The 12,721-nt window shown below is 49.9% G+C and overlaps 1 protein-coding gene across 1 annotated transcript in view; it reads left to right on the top strand.

Annotated features, from left to right (window-relative positions):
* The first annotated feature begins 836 nt into the window (after positions 1-836).
* CYSTM1 (cysteine-rich transmembrane module containing 1) overlaps positions 837-12,721 on the top strand; it is a 14,207-nt gene continuing 2,322 nt past the window's right edge. Inside the window, exon 1 of the mRNA XM_009073620.1 lies at positions 837-1,104. Within this exon, the coding sequence (XP_009071868.1) occupies positions 876-1,104 (229 nt within the window). The 5' untranslated portion in view covers positions 837-875. The remainder of the gene's footprint in view (positions 1,105-12,721) is intronic.

Below are 12,721 nucleotides of genomic sequence, written 5' to 3'. Positions count from 1 at the left end.
ATAGCAGGGTAGGAAGGTTCCTGAACACGTGGTATTGAGGATGCTTCTGTTTCTCAGACAGGGAGAAGCTCAAGAAAGCTAGTGTAAGAAATGGTTTGCTTAGTCATGCTGCTTAGAGGTTGATTAAAGTTGCGTTATTGTGACAGTCTTGTCTTTTGATGGCTGTGCCATGAGTAATACATGAGATAGGCTTTATGAGCATCAACCCTCTGAGGTGCCTTTAATGTTGCTTTTTGAATGAGACTGAGCCCAAGGTCCTGATTCCTTGTGGCTGGTTAATGATTCAGTTGTGTATGACTGGAGGAGTATGTGATGTGCTGGGGTACAGTGTCATCGGGAAATTAATCACATACAGCCTTGCTCCAGAGTGCATGTCTGGATGCTTTAACAATTAGCAGAAGTGCAATGGACATTCGTGTTCCCTCCTTTCTCCTGTCAAGGCTATCAAATGAGTCTGGAACAGGCTGCATTTCTGCATGCTTTTCTTTTTTTGGTATTGGCAGAAGCATGAAGTAATCACTTCTAAATCTCTCTTAAAAGCATTTTAATCATGAGTGGAAGCAGAGGATTTTGCTTTGCAGTTGCAAGATGTCTTGGGGTGAATAGCTGATGCATGACTGAAAGCAGCAAGTCACTCCCGCTGAGCTAAACTCATGTCACTTAAAAGAAATCGCTTCAACTCAGTCTGTGCTCCTGTGATAGGGTTAAAATTAAATGTACTGCTTGGCCAGGTATTTTGAGGTCTGTTTCTCACACAGTGGAGGGCCCCCTGGAGAGCAGTCTGAAACGGAACTCATATGATCGTGGGTGAGCAGACAAAAGCAAACCAGTTCTCCTGTTTCTTTTCCTTCTGCAGGACAGATTCAACATCCCACATGAACTGCGATAATCCTCCTCCGTACCCCGGCCCGGGCCCGAGCGCCCCTTACCCACCCTATGCACAGCAGCCGGGTGGTCCTCCTGGCCCCTACCCTGGCTACCCCCCCGGACCCACCGGGCCCTACCAGCCAGGCCAGCCGGGTTACCAAGGGTATCCCCAGTACGGATGGCAGAATGCGCCGCCGCCACCAGGACCGGTGTATGCAGACGGGCCGAAAAACACAGGTATGCCAGAGCCGCGGCGCAACGTCACCCATGTCACCGATGTCACCGCCACCTGTTTGCCTTCCTGAGTGCACACTGACCTTGAAGTAGCATGGTTACCAGCACCTGGTCCTAGCAGGCTGGGAGGAGGTGGAGGCTTGTTTGAAGTAGCGATTTTGTTTACTGCCTGTTTTCCTGCTTTATTCTGCTGTTGTGTCTCTAAGTTCTCTGGTTGTGGGAAGATACTGCTGAACATCCTTAATGCTGATCCCTCAAGGGAATTTGTATGCTGAGGTTGTTGTACGAGCTTTCTGCTGGCTTTAGATTTGCCACCACTCTCGTTCCACCTGTCTTTTGGTTGATAAGGTTCGACCAAAGGCTGCGCAGTTAAAGCTTGTAATATTCAAATGAGAATATTCAAATATACAGTTCCTACTGAATTAATGGGCCTCAGTTTTCTTGAGCCCATCAGTATCTGTCCAAATGATTTAATCATTCCTGAGATATTTTTTTTCCTGAAGCTATTCTCATTCTGTGGAAAAACCCAGGTTTCTGTGGAAGGGAAGGAGGATAGTGTACCTTCCCTTGGCAGCTGGCTGGTCCAGCTGTGTGCTGCGGCCCCTCAATATGGCATGCTAGTTTGCTCTGGCACCCACAGCTCTCGTGGGGCTCACTGCAGTACTTGGTGCAGGCTGGAATTGTCAGGGGAGGGCTGAGCAGATGATTAAGGGACTGGAGCTTCTCTGTATGAGGAGGAGCTGAGAGAGGTAGGACTGTTCAGTGGGTTTGAACAGTCTGGTGTGAGTCTAGCGAGAGGACCCAAATATATTTCACTGCTAATGAAATATTGGTGTGAGTAAGAACTTGAATTGAGTGTAAATCATGAGTTCAGCTTCCTTTGCAACAGAATGAAAACCCTGCCTTAGAGGAGGAGGAGGAGGCAGCAAGCAGCATGGTGATGCTTCCCACCACTTCCACCACATGGACTCTGAGTGTAATCAGGGTTTTCCTTGGAAACTGCACTTGGTTCTGGGTTGGCTAAGAGATATTTCTCTGTACTGGGTGGGGGAAAACCTCCTAGTCTCCCATGTCAAGCCGCTTTGGTTAGTGCAGGTGTTGCTGCTACAGCCACAAAGAGGGATATGACGACAGAAGCTGAAGGGAGACTGGGACTGTTGCTTTGGACAGTCTGGCCTTGAGCCAGGTCTGCTGCTTTGGAGGCTTGAAAGATCTCATGGATCTGGGAACTGGTGACACTGAATGTCCTCTGCTCAGATTAGGCCTGTGGACCAGCACAAAGGAGTAGGCTGAGAGATTGGAGAGGACAACAGCTATGTAGTTGTGTCTTTCACTGAGAGTCTTGGCTTATGCTGCAGGAACCATGGTTTTGTTAGTAAACCTAAACTAACACAACCGCAGTTCTGAAGAAGCAGTACTCTAACCCACAAACCAAAGATCTTCTGGTAAATCTTGTCCCTGAACTGCCTTCCTGTAGCTGTGGGTGGTCTCTGAACCGACCTTGGGAGCCTCTGGTTTGCACGGCTTTTGCTGATGGGGATGTAAAAAAACCATAGAATCACAAAATGGTTTGTGTTGGAAGGGGCTTTAAGATCAGCCTGTTCCCATAGGCAGGGACACCTCCCACTAGCCCAGGTGGCTCCTAGCCCCATCCAACCTGGCCTTGAACACTTGTAGGGATGGGGCAGGCACAACTTCTCTGGCAGCCTGTGCCAGAGCCTCACCACCCCCACAGGGAAGAATTTCTTCCCAATATCCCATCTAACCTTGCCCTCTGTATGAAGCCATTCTCCCTTGTCCTGTCATTCCATCCCTTATCTAAAGTCCCTTTCCAGGTGGCTCCTAGCCCCATCCAACCTGGCCTTGAACACTTGTAGGGATGGGGCAGGCACAACTTCTCTGGCAGCCTGTGCCAGAGCCTCACCACCCCCACAGGGAAGAATTTCTTCCCAATATCCCATCTAACCTTGCCCTCTGTATGAAGCCATTCTCCCTTGTCCTGTCATTCCATCCCTTATCTAAAGTCCCTTTCCAGCTCCCTTGCCTTCAGGCACACTGCAAGGGGCTCTGAGGTCTCTCTGCAGTCTTCTCTTCTCCAGGCTGAACACTCCCAGCTCTCCCAGCCTGTCTCCAGAGCAGTGTTGCTCCAGAACTTAGAGCATCTCTGTGGCCTCCTCTGGACTCTCTCCAGCAGCTCCACATCCTTTTGCTGTTGGTACCCCAGAGTTGGAGGCAGCACTGCAGGTGGGTCTCACCTGAGTGGAGCAAAGGGGCAGAATTCACCCCTCACCTCCTGGTCCCTCTGGGTGGCACATGCATTTATGAATGTCTGTAAAATGAAGTCAGGACTATAACTTCATGTTTGTCTGCAAAAGTTTTTCTTTTTCTTGATTCTCTTTCTGTTAAACACCTTTTCCCTCCCTGCCCCCCTTGCTTCTTTTTGGCCAGTCTGTCAAACTGGAACCTGATCTTTGTCCTGTGACACTGTAAGAGAGCCTTCAATGAAGCTTTGTTTAAGGATCACCTCCAGGAGTGTCTAATTTTGAATTGAAGGCCCTAAAAAAGCTAATTTTTAAAAAAATCTACACTACTGCTGTATATCTGTTGGTGTGTGGGAACTTCTAATATGAAACATTGACATCTAAATTTAATCAAGTCATTGCATCCTGCCTGGCTGGTCTGGCCTGATTTCATGTGGCTTGTCAGTTCCCGTGGTGTTTCCAAACAGTTATCTGGGAAGAGCAACTGTGTGGATGCTTTCCTTTCAGAGTGGATGTTTTGCTCTCCTAGGTGACTTTGCTTTTAATCTAATGAATTAAGCTACTCCAAGTAGTACATTAGTATTTCTGAACAAACCTGTGTCCACATTGAAAACTAGGAAATTTACTATACTTTGGATTTTATGCTTTAGGTTATTTTACTGCATGGGCAAACTGCAAAGTGGCTCTTATGTTGTAGATAGTAGCCAATGTGCTAATGTGTGGAAGTAATTATGTGTCCTATTTTGGTCTCGAGTGGATCACATGGATGGAAATAATTACTGCTGAGTTCTCAAAATCTGATAGTAAAGTAGCCTTTCATGGTGATGGTGTTTTTTAATCTTCATTTGAGGCCTGTCTGGAGTAGCAATGGATATAGCTTGTCCAGTTGACCCTCAGAGATGTAAAAAACCTCCTATGACTGACTCTGCATTAAAAAGAAAGCTGCATCTGAGATGTCACAGAGAAGCATCTTAACCTGAGTGCTGGTTCTGTCACACTGCAGAGGAGCTCATGCTCCACTGAGCCTGTTTCAGAGGCTGCTGGTGAAGGACTCTTGAGGCTGAGCAGCACTGACACGAGTCACGCTGCCCGTGTGCTGCAGCCACAGCTCCCATTTCTCCATGTCCTCAGGGGGTGGGAGCTGTAAGCCCAGGATGGAGTTCAGTTCTCCTTCTTGGGGCTGTGCTTGGCAAGGGTAGGGAACATCTAAGCTGGAAAGAGAAAGTTCTTGCTGTTCAGTAGCAATGACTGTGCTAGAAATAGGCGAGAGAGGGAGGATGTTGCAATCTTTTCAGTATGCCATCGAATAGGGGAACATGTCTAAAGGGTTCTTGGAGGAAGATGCAGTCCAGGACAGTGCTGAACAAAGGAGAACACGTATGTGCCCCTCTAGACTGTCTGTGTAGGATTAATTAGCTACAGCAACAGTCTGGGGTGCAGAAATCAGCTGGTGGTCATGTGTTAAGACTTAGTGGTAGTGGTCATATGACTCCCATGTGTTACAGCACCATAGGAGAGGAAGACTTCAGCTGCTAACAGCACATGGTGTTCCTTGGTCCCTTCCCCCAGAGGGAATGGAGGCCAGTGTGTGCAAGCTTGCACCCCCTCAGAGTCACCCCAGCTGCCTCAACTCTGTGGGCTGTGAAAGGCCCCAGAGCTTATGTTTCTTCTCTAGGTGAAGGAGCAGTGGGCAGGAGAGCCTGGGCGACTTGGTGGGGTGGCACAGAAGACCTCATGGCCATGGGTTTGGGGTTGGGGTTTGGGTTTTGGATGGATGGATGGCTTTTGAGCTTGCCCAGGCTAATCTCCAAAGAAACCTTTGTGCATCTTGCAGAGATTGGCAACTGACTCGGCAGTTGTTCCTTAGCAGTAAACAACTTGACCTTTACCTTTAGAGCTGATAATTCATATGCTGAGCCGGAGGGACATTATCCTTAAGGGTGTCTGATTCATCTTCCTAGCTCTGTGAGCTGATGTGCTGCTCTCTCTCTGCAGTTCTCACACTGCAAAAACTGAGCACTGTCTTCGTGTCCGTCCACACGAAGTCCATCCAGGCATGAGTTCCTGGAATACCACAGACATGCCACACAGTGATTAATGTGGCTGGAGGGAACCTGCCTGCACCAGAACAAAGCTGGGAAACACACAGCTTTAGGAGCATGGTGCCTGCCTGGAGCATGGCATAAGGAGCAGTTCCTTGAGCAGCAGGAGCTTGCTTAGGAGGAAGAGAATATCTCATTCCAGAAAATGCCTCCTTTCCCCACCAGTATTTTCATTATTTGTTATCAAGTGGCATAAGGAAACCACAGTATCTGCTGACTGGTCAGCTGGTGCTTTCTTGTCTGTGTAAATTAGAGGTGAATGTAATGCTGCTGATAATGGCATGCTTTAAAAAGAAATGGAATGAGCCAAAGTACGAAGTGACATAGTAATTTTGAAAGCACAAGCTGATGTTAGCAGTTTGCCCAGCCTAATTTCTCCCTCCCTGCCTGCTGATACATACCAGTGTGATGGATGAGGCTATTCCCTGCTGTACCAAAGGGAACCAGGCTCTGTCAGCAGGCACCGAAGGCAAACAGAGCTCAGGATTGTGCCTGACCTACTGTATACGCAGGGTGGAAATCTTATTTCTAGAAGTTGATTACTGGCAGCAAAGCTGACTGTGATAAGAGTAATAGTCACAGTGATGCTGTCTGCCTCCTAATGTTTGGCCAGCTGCAAGAATAAACAGGTCACCTAGATATAGCCACTGCCTGCTGCCACAGAGGGGTGGATTTTTCCTCTGCCTGTCTCAGTGTGGAAAGGAGGGGACCCGAGTTCCTCTAGTTGGGCTTTCCAGTGCCTTTCAGTGGTTACCCCCTTGCTTCTCTAACGCTGTGGAGCTGAGCCTCCCCCAGCAGAAGTTAATCTGGAGGGCAGCAGTAGCAGTTCCTGCAGGCCTTCTCTCTGTCTGTTGACCCTTTCCAAGCAGTCAGAGCAGTTAGTTTAACTGTTCTTGTACCTTCAGGACCTGCAACTCCAGATGCTGGAGTTGTGCCAGGAAAAAAAAAAAAAAGGAATCTCACTTGGCAGATGTCCTCTTATCTGCTTCTCATTCTGTAGAGTGCCTTAAAACCCAATGTTCTCTCTCCTCCAGGACTGCTGTATCATCCCTCCCTCTGTCCCTGGCTGCACAAACAGTGGGGGCTGTTGACTGGCAAACAGTGCAGTCCTGCGGCTGATGTCTCACCTCACCTTCACTGCTTTTCAGCCCCAGGGAGGGGACAATCTGAGAAAAGCCTGGTGCAGAGAAAATCATTCCCCAGTTCAGGTCTGGTGTCTGAAAACGTGTTTCAGACAAACTGTCCTCGGGAGGCCAAGGCTGGCTCTGTTGTGGGCTGAATTCAATGAGGCTGCTGTTCTGGACAGTCCTGTCAGCTGGGCACCAGGCTGGGTGAGCAGCAAATCGTGCACAGACTGTTCCCAGTGCCACAAGCACTGCACAGACCGTGGTACTCGAGCCCTGTGGGGATTGCTCGAGGAGAGTCTTGCTGCCCTGACTGACTGCTCACTGTGGCGTGTTCCCTTCGCTTTAAAACTGGACTTTGCCCCTCCTCCTGTCTGTCACCCAGAACACTCTGCAAGACCCTTGTAGGATGGAGTTTGTGCTGTGTAATTCACTCCAAGCCAGGCCTTGTTTAACTCTAGGGCTGATGCTGATTGTTGATTAAAACACTGATCAGGCTGAGCACTGTGTTGTTCTTAGCCCTGCAGTTGACTTGGTGGAAGATGTCCCCTTATGTCAACAGTAGATTAAGACTTTACTGATTTTAGAAAGTGTTAGAAATAGTTCTGAAATTCTGTAGTTTTAGGTGTCTCTGCATCTGTTGTAGTCTAGAAGAAAGCTGAAGGGTCTGAAGCCCTGAATTACTGTTTGTCGGCTGAGAGGAAGCTTTGTTTCTCATGTGACACCTCCTGTACACTTTCTAACCAGTGTGCTGGGGCTTGTAGTGCTTTGGAGAGCTGTCTGGTGCCTGCTGACATCCTGCAGAGACCTGAGTACCCACTACAGAAGGTTCTCTGGTGAGGAGTGCCTGTAACCCTGCTCTGTAGAGGCTTTCCAGGGCTCCTTCCTGGGTGCATCAGGACAACATAAATGCTGATTAGAATCACTTCCATTATCTCCAAGATCTCTGAATCCCATCCCTGTGTTCTCAGGTGAGGAGACTCAACCTTTTTCCCAGCCCTGAGCTCAGCCACAAGAAAATCTCCGCAGTTCCTGCCGAGCCCTAACCCGTGCTTGGCGCCCGTGCAGTGTGTGAGAGGGGAACAGCTTTACCCTTGTGTGAAGCACAGCCAATGCAGCCTTGGCTCTGCAAGGAGCTTGCTTGGCATGCCTGCATGGTGATTTCCCTGAAATGTGTAGCCTATTCAGCTCCCTGAAAGCTGAAACAGCTCTCCAGGGTGACCGTAAGAGCTGCTCAGACTTGCGGGAATGGGAAGGCAGGAATTTTCCTAACCTGCTGGACATAGGCATGCAGCCACGGAAGAAGGGCAGGTCTGATTCCAGTGTGAGTAGTTGAGATCAGTTGTTTCTGCTTGAGCCCAGGCTGAAATCTGGGCTGGCTCAGCAGGCTGTCTGGTGGCAGAGGGGATTTGCAGGTGGAACTACCTGTAGTCACTGGCAGTTTGCTTCAGTGTCACTTGGTCTCAGCTCAGGTAGCTCTGGCAGTAGCTGTTTGTGTTTGGAGCTGAGGCTTGTGAAACTTGCTCTGAGTGTTTTCCAGCTTTGGAAGATTTTCGTTTGGAAGTGGGCTATTGTATTTCCATCTGGCTCTGGCTGGTATCTGTTTCAGGAGTGTGCTAAGGTATTTCCTGAAATCTGAGTATGGTGTCGGTAGAGACTGCGTGCAGTGAAAGCCTCTGGGCAGGAAGGAGTTGGGGGACTGGGAAGTAACAGGCCAGAAGCTGTTAGGCATGAGCAAATACCCCCAGAGAGGAGAAGGAACAATTAAATGCCTTCTTTGCCAAGGGAATTAGCTCTCATCTGTGTCAGGGCTGTGCCCTGGAGTTCTCATGGACGAGGGAGGAGACCTGAGGCAGAGAGGAGCCTTGGTGGCAGCTCGTATCAGAGCTTAGCCCCAGTTTCCCAGCCCTGCAATCTCTTCTTCCCCTCTTGCTGCCTGTGTGGGGCTTGCTCAGCAGACACAGGCGTCTGGGAGGTCAGGGCTGGGTGTTCCTTCCTCCTGCAGACCCAGAGTGTGCACCTTGAAGAGAGGCTCAGGGACTCTTGCTTTCCTCTCACTGTCACTTCTGCTTCCCTTAGATGCATTTGTACTGACTTTCCCTTCTCTGGCCTCTGTTTTGGACAGAAAGGCTTTCCAAGGACTTGGTGAGAGTGTTTTGAAGGCAGAACCAGATGCACAGGCTGACCTGACTTAACAATCTGCTGCAGGCAGCACTTAACCCTGCACAAAATCATTCTGAATGGTGTTGTGCAGTTTTAAGCAGGACTTCTTGCTGGCTGGCTGGAGAAGTGAAAGCAAAGCTCTCGGTGCAGAAGTGGCTTGTGATAAAACCCACTTCACTGACAAGTGGGAAAAGGCTTATTGGTCCCTCCTCTGTTGTGTGGTCCCTCCCAGGAGGGAAAGTTGTGCTGTTAAGTAATTCTTCTGCCCTGACCATGTTGTTACCATGGCAAACAGCCATTTGGATACCACTGGAAGGGTTTTGGGTCTACAGTAGCAGTGGTTATTAAACTACTTGTTGCTGCTGCTTCCTCTGGGGTGCTCCAGGCCAAGCTCATAGCTGGCAGCAGCCAGCAGGTAAGGAGTCTGTGTGCAGTGGTCTGTGTGCAGTGGTCTGTGTGCTGACACACAACTGGAGCTAGAGAAATAAACTTGAGTAGTTTCTGCTTTCCTCACACTCTGCCTTCTCACCTTAGGACCAGTCCCTGTGGCTGGTGGGTGCTGGGCTGGACCCATCCTGGGAGCACCTTGCTCTCCCCAGGCACCAGCAGCTTGGCTGAGCCTGCCCCTTGGCTCACCCAAAGTGAGCTTTTCCATGCTTCTCTGTGCCTGGAAGTCATATCTGAAATACTCAGGCAAGAGCCAGGGTCCCAGAGATGTGCATCAAGACTTCTGGCAAAGGTCACGGAGCTCAAGGGCTTTTGGGCACCATCACTGCCCCCATGTAGGTGAGTTGGTTCCTTAACAGTGATGTCTGTGCCTGGGCCCTGGACTGGGCTGGTCCTAGCATCAAAGCCAGTGCCTTTGTGCTGCAATCCTTGTAGACCCAGTGAAGCAGTGAACTAAGGGGCACCACAGCCTAAGGTCATGATTTTAGTTTATACCAAACTGGGTGAAAAGTACAGCTCATTCCTTTCCCTCATGGAGCTAATGATTAACGTATCAATTAGGTATGAGAAGAAACAAAATGTGTATGCTTAAGATAAAGCAGACTGTACATGAAATAAGAAGGTATTGTAGTATTTGTTTTAAAAACAAAGTGGGAGTTATTTGCACTGGATTGTGCAGGCCAGTACTGTGTGATTACAGGGAGTGCTACCATTTTCGGGGTAAGTATGATTCATTGTGTTCTACACTCTTTGAGCCTGATTAGAAGGTGGGAGGGTCTTTTCAGCTTGTACCTTCTCCCATCTTGTTTTATGAAAAACAATGGAATCATCAAAACTTGAGCCTAGAACTGAGTGCTGTCTAGTGCTTCCGAGAGAATTCACCATCGTTTCTCTTCTCCTTGGGACCACCAGGCCCAAAGGGCTAATGGGCTCTGCTCGTAGTGGTGAGGACGCTGTGTGCTGCAGGAGATGGTTGGAGTGCCTGACCTTGGGTAGAAGAGAGGCACAAAGCAGCTAAGGAAGTCCCCAGTAAAGCTCCCCACAGCAAATTGGGTGGCTTTAGCTCAGAGGCACTTGGGCTTCTGACAAAAACATGAAACCTGTGGTTCCCTTCATTAACAGTTTTTGGATTGGGTTTTGTTGGCAGAGCTATTCCAGTAGAAAACCTGATGTCTGTCAGTGGAATCCTGCTGATGGCAGTGTGTTGGGAAGCCATGGGGTGACTTGCATGAGGGACATGCTTTGCAAGGCTGCCTAACAGAATGATTTTAGGAGGTTTGGGGAAGGTGCTTGGGGTGTTGTTACACTGTCCCTTCCTGTGCTGTTGACAGGGCATCACCTGAATTTATGTAGCAGTAGTGCATGGGCTGGGAGGAGTGGGTGAAGGTGCTACCACACACTCAGGATGTCCTTGGGCACTCGTGTCAGTGTCAGTGCTCTGAAGCTGACGTTCAGGTGCACAGTGTCCAAAATGAGCAGATGGGTGTAGGATGTCTCCAGCTTAGTGAGAGGCTGGGCTGGGAGCAGCTCCCCCAGTCTGCCTTTGAGCTGGGTTTTACACTCTGCACTTTGGTAGTGGTAGGTGAGAACAGTTGGCTACTCTTTGCCTGTTCTGCTCCTCTCCTCTGCAAGCCTCACACCCAAGGGGTGTATAGCTTTGGTTAAAGTCTCTCTGGCACTTTGGTGGCAGTGACAGAGCTGCAACTTCTGAAGCAATGATGAGGTGTTAAAAACAAACTGTGAGGGAGGGAGGGATGGTTGTTTATATTCAGAGTACTGCCCAGGTGCTCTTCAAGTCTGAAAGCTTCCAGTGGCAACTGTGTGTGCTCCTCAAGCTGCAGCAGTGGTGGCACCAGCTCTTGTGAGCTGGCACAGGCAGAGCTGCTCTTGAGACTTGCTCTCTCTGGAGAGGAGCTCTGCAGTGGAAGTAATGACTTCTCAGACTTGTATGTCAAATGTTGTCTTTGGGCTGTTCATTAAACTTGAAAGCTGAGTGGATTTGGTAAAGTACCACAGCCTCCCTCCCTGGGGAAAACAAGAGGGTTTCTGCAGAAAGGTGCTTGAGCCATAATGTGCTGCTGGTGTAAATTACTTCCAGCTTTTAGCAGAAGAGAGAGAAGGAACATGGTCTCTTTCCAGGGCTGTTTCACTGTTTGTAACAGAAAGGGACACCCCAAACCTATGGTGAGTCCTGGAAAGGCCTTGGCATGGCTGCTGTCCCTTGCCCTGTCCCAGTCCTGCCCCGAGCTATTAGTGGGCAGCTGTGCCTGTGCCTCAGCCAGCTCAGGGCAGTCCTCCCCAGCAGGAGCTGTGGCAGTGGCATGGTGTGGGTGGCAGCAGGGCTGGAGCGGCAGGGAGCGATGCCCACGGGCACCATGACCCACTTGTGTGGAGAGACACGAGTCAGCTGAGCGCCGTGGTGAGAGCTCCCAGCTCCCACTGCACAGTCCTGAGCATGGAAGAGCCATTTCCTTGAATATTTCAGCAAGTGTTTCATAACAGCACTTTGTACATGCCTTGAACATGCTTTGTCCCTGACGCTGGGCTGTGGCTTAAAACTTCTAATGGAGTGATCATAAATACTTCAGGCAAAGTATTCAGTGGATCATAAATACTTCAGGCTTCTTGTATGCCTGCAGTCCTGGACAGCTGATTGTAACTGGCACAGGGCAGCATCCATTCCAGCTCTGTGCTGGGATGGGGAAGGTTACACAACCCAACCTCAGCAGAGTGCACAGTTACGCTCGATTTCAGTGACTGCTGTGCAAGTTCCTGACTAACCAGCTAAGCCCTTTCCTGGTTTGGGTGCTGTGATAGAGGACTCTGCAATGTTAAGGTGTCATTTGACAGTTTGTGAGTTCTGCGTGTCCAGCATTGCTCCTGGGTAGGTTTGTGCCAAGCTACCAGAGAGCAGCAGTGCTGTAACACTTCGCAGTGAAAGGCAGTGGTGGTAGAGCTCTTCCCCAGGTGGTGCTTGGGCTGTGGGTGCAGCCAGGGTGCAGATGGGCTTCATGGGGTGGCCAAAAGGAGTGAGTGTCCTCCAGCCCATGGGCCTGCATTGCAGTGACATGGCCTCCTCCAGCCTGCTGGAGCCCAGTGCCTGCGCTGGCTACGAGTGCCATGTCCTGTTGCTCAGCAGGGAGGGCCAGGTGTTGTCAGCCTCAGGGCTCAGTCCCTCTCAGCTGCTCCAGCAAGGGAGCTGAGGGTACATGAGGCACCCCCAAAGCAGTGTAACCTATGCTGCCCACCAGATTTGGGAGTGTCACATGCTGCAGAGCTTTTCCTGGGGCAGGGAAGGGTGTCAGGTTCCCTTGGGTTTCACTCAGTCTGAAGCTGCAAGGACTGTGCTCTGGAGCAAATTATTTGGTACTGGTTTTGCTGGTGTTTTCTAGAGGACAGACTCTCCCTGCTGCCTCCAAACCACCAGGGACTGGTGCTTCCTGAAACATCCTCCCAGTCTCCTGCTGCTGTGTGGATCAAGGCACTGGGACCCCCTAGTTTTGGGTATGGCTGTGTGGATCTG

The sequence above is a fragment of the Acanthisitta chloris genome, unplaced genomic scaffold (genome assembly GCF_000695815.1).
Source record: "Acanthisitta chloris isolate BGI_N310 unplaced genomic scaffold, ASM69581v1 scaffold28374, whole genome shotgun sequence".
Classification (NCBI taxonomy): Eukaryota; Metazoa; Chordata; class Aves; order Passeriformes; family Acanthisittidae; genus Acanthisitta; species Acanthisitta chloris.
The sequence above is the reverse complement of the archived record's forward strand: the minus strand, read 5'-3'. Positions and strand labels throughout refer to the sequence as shown.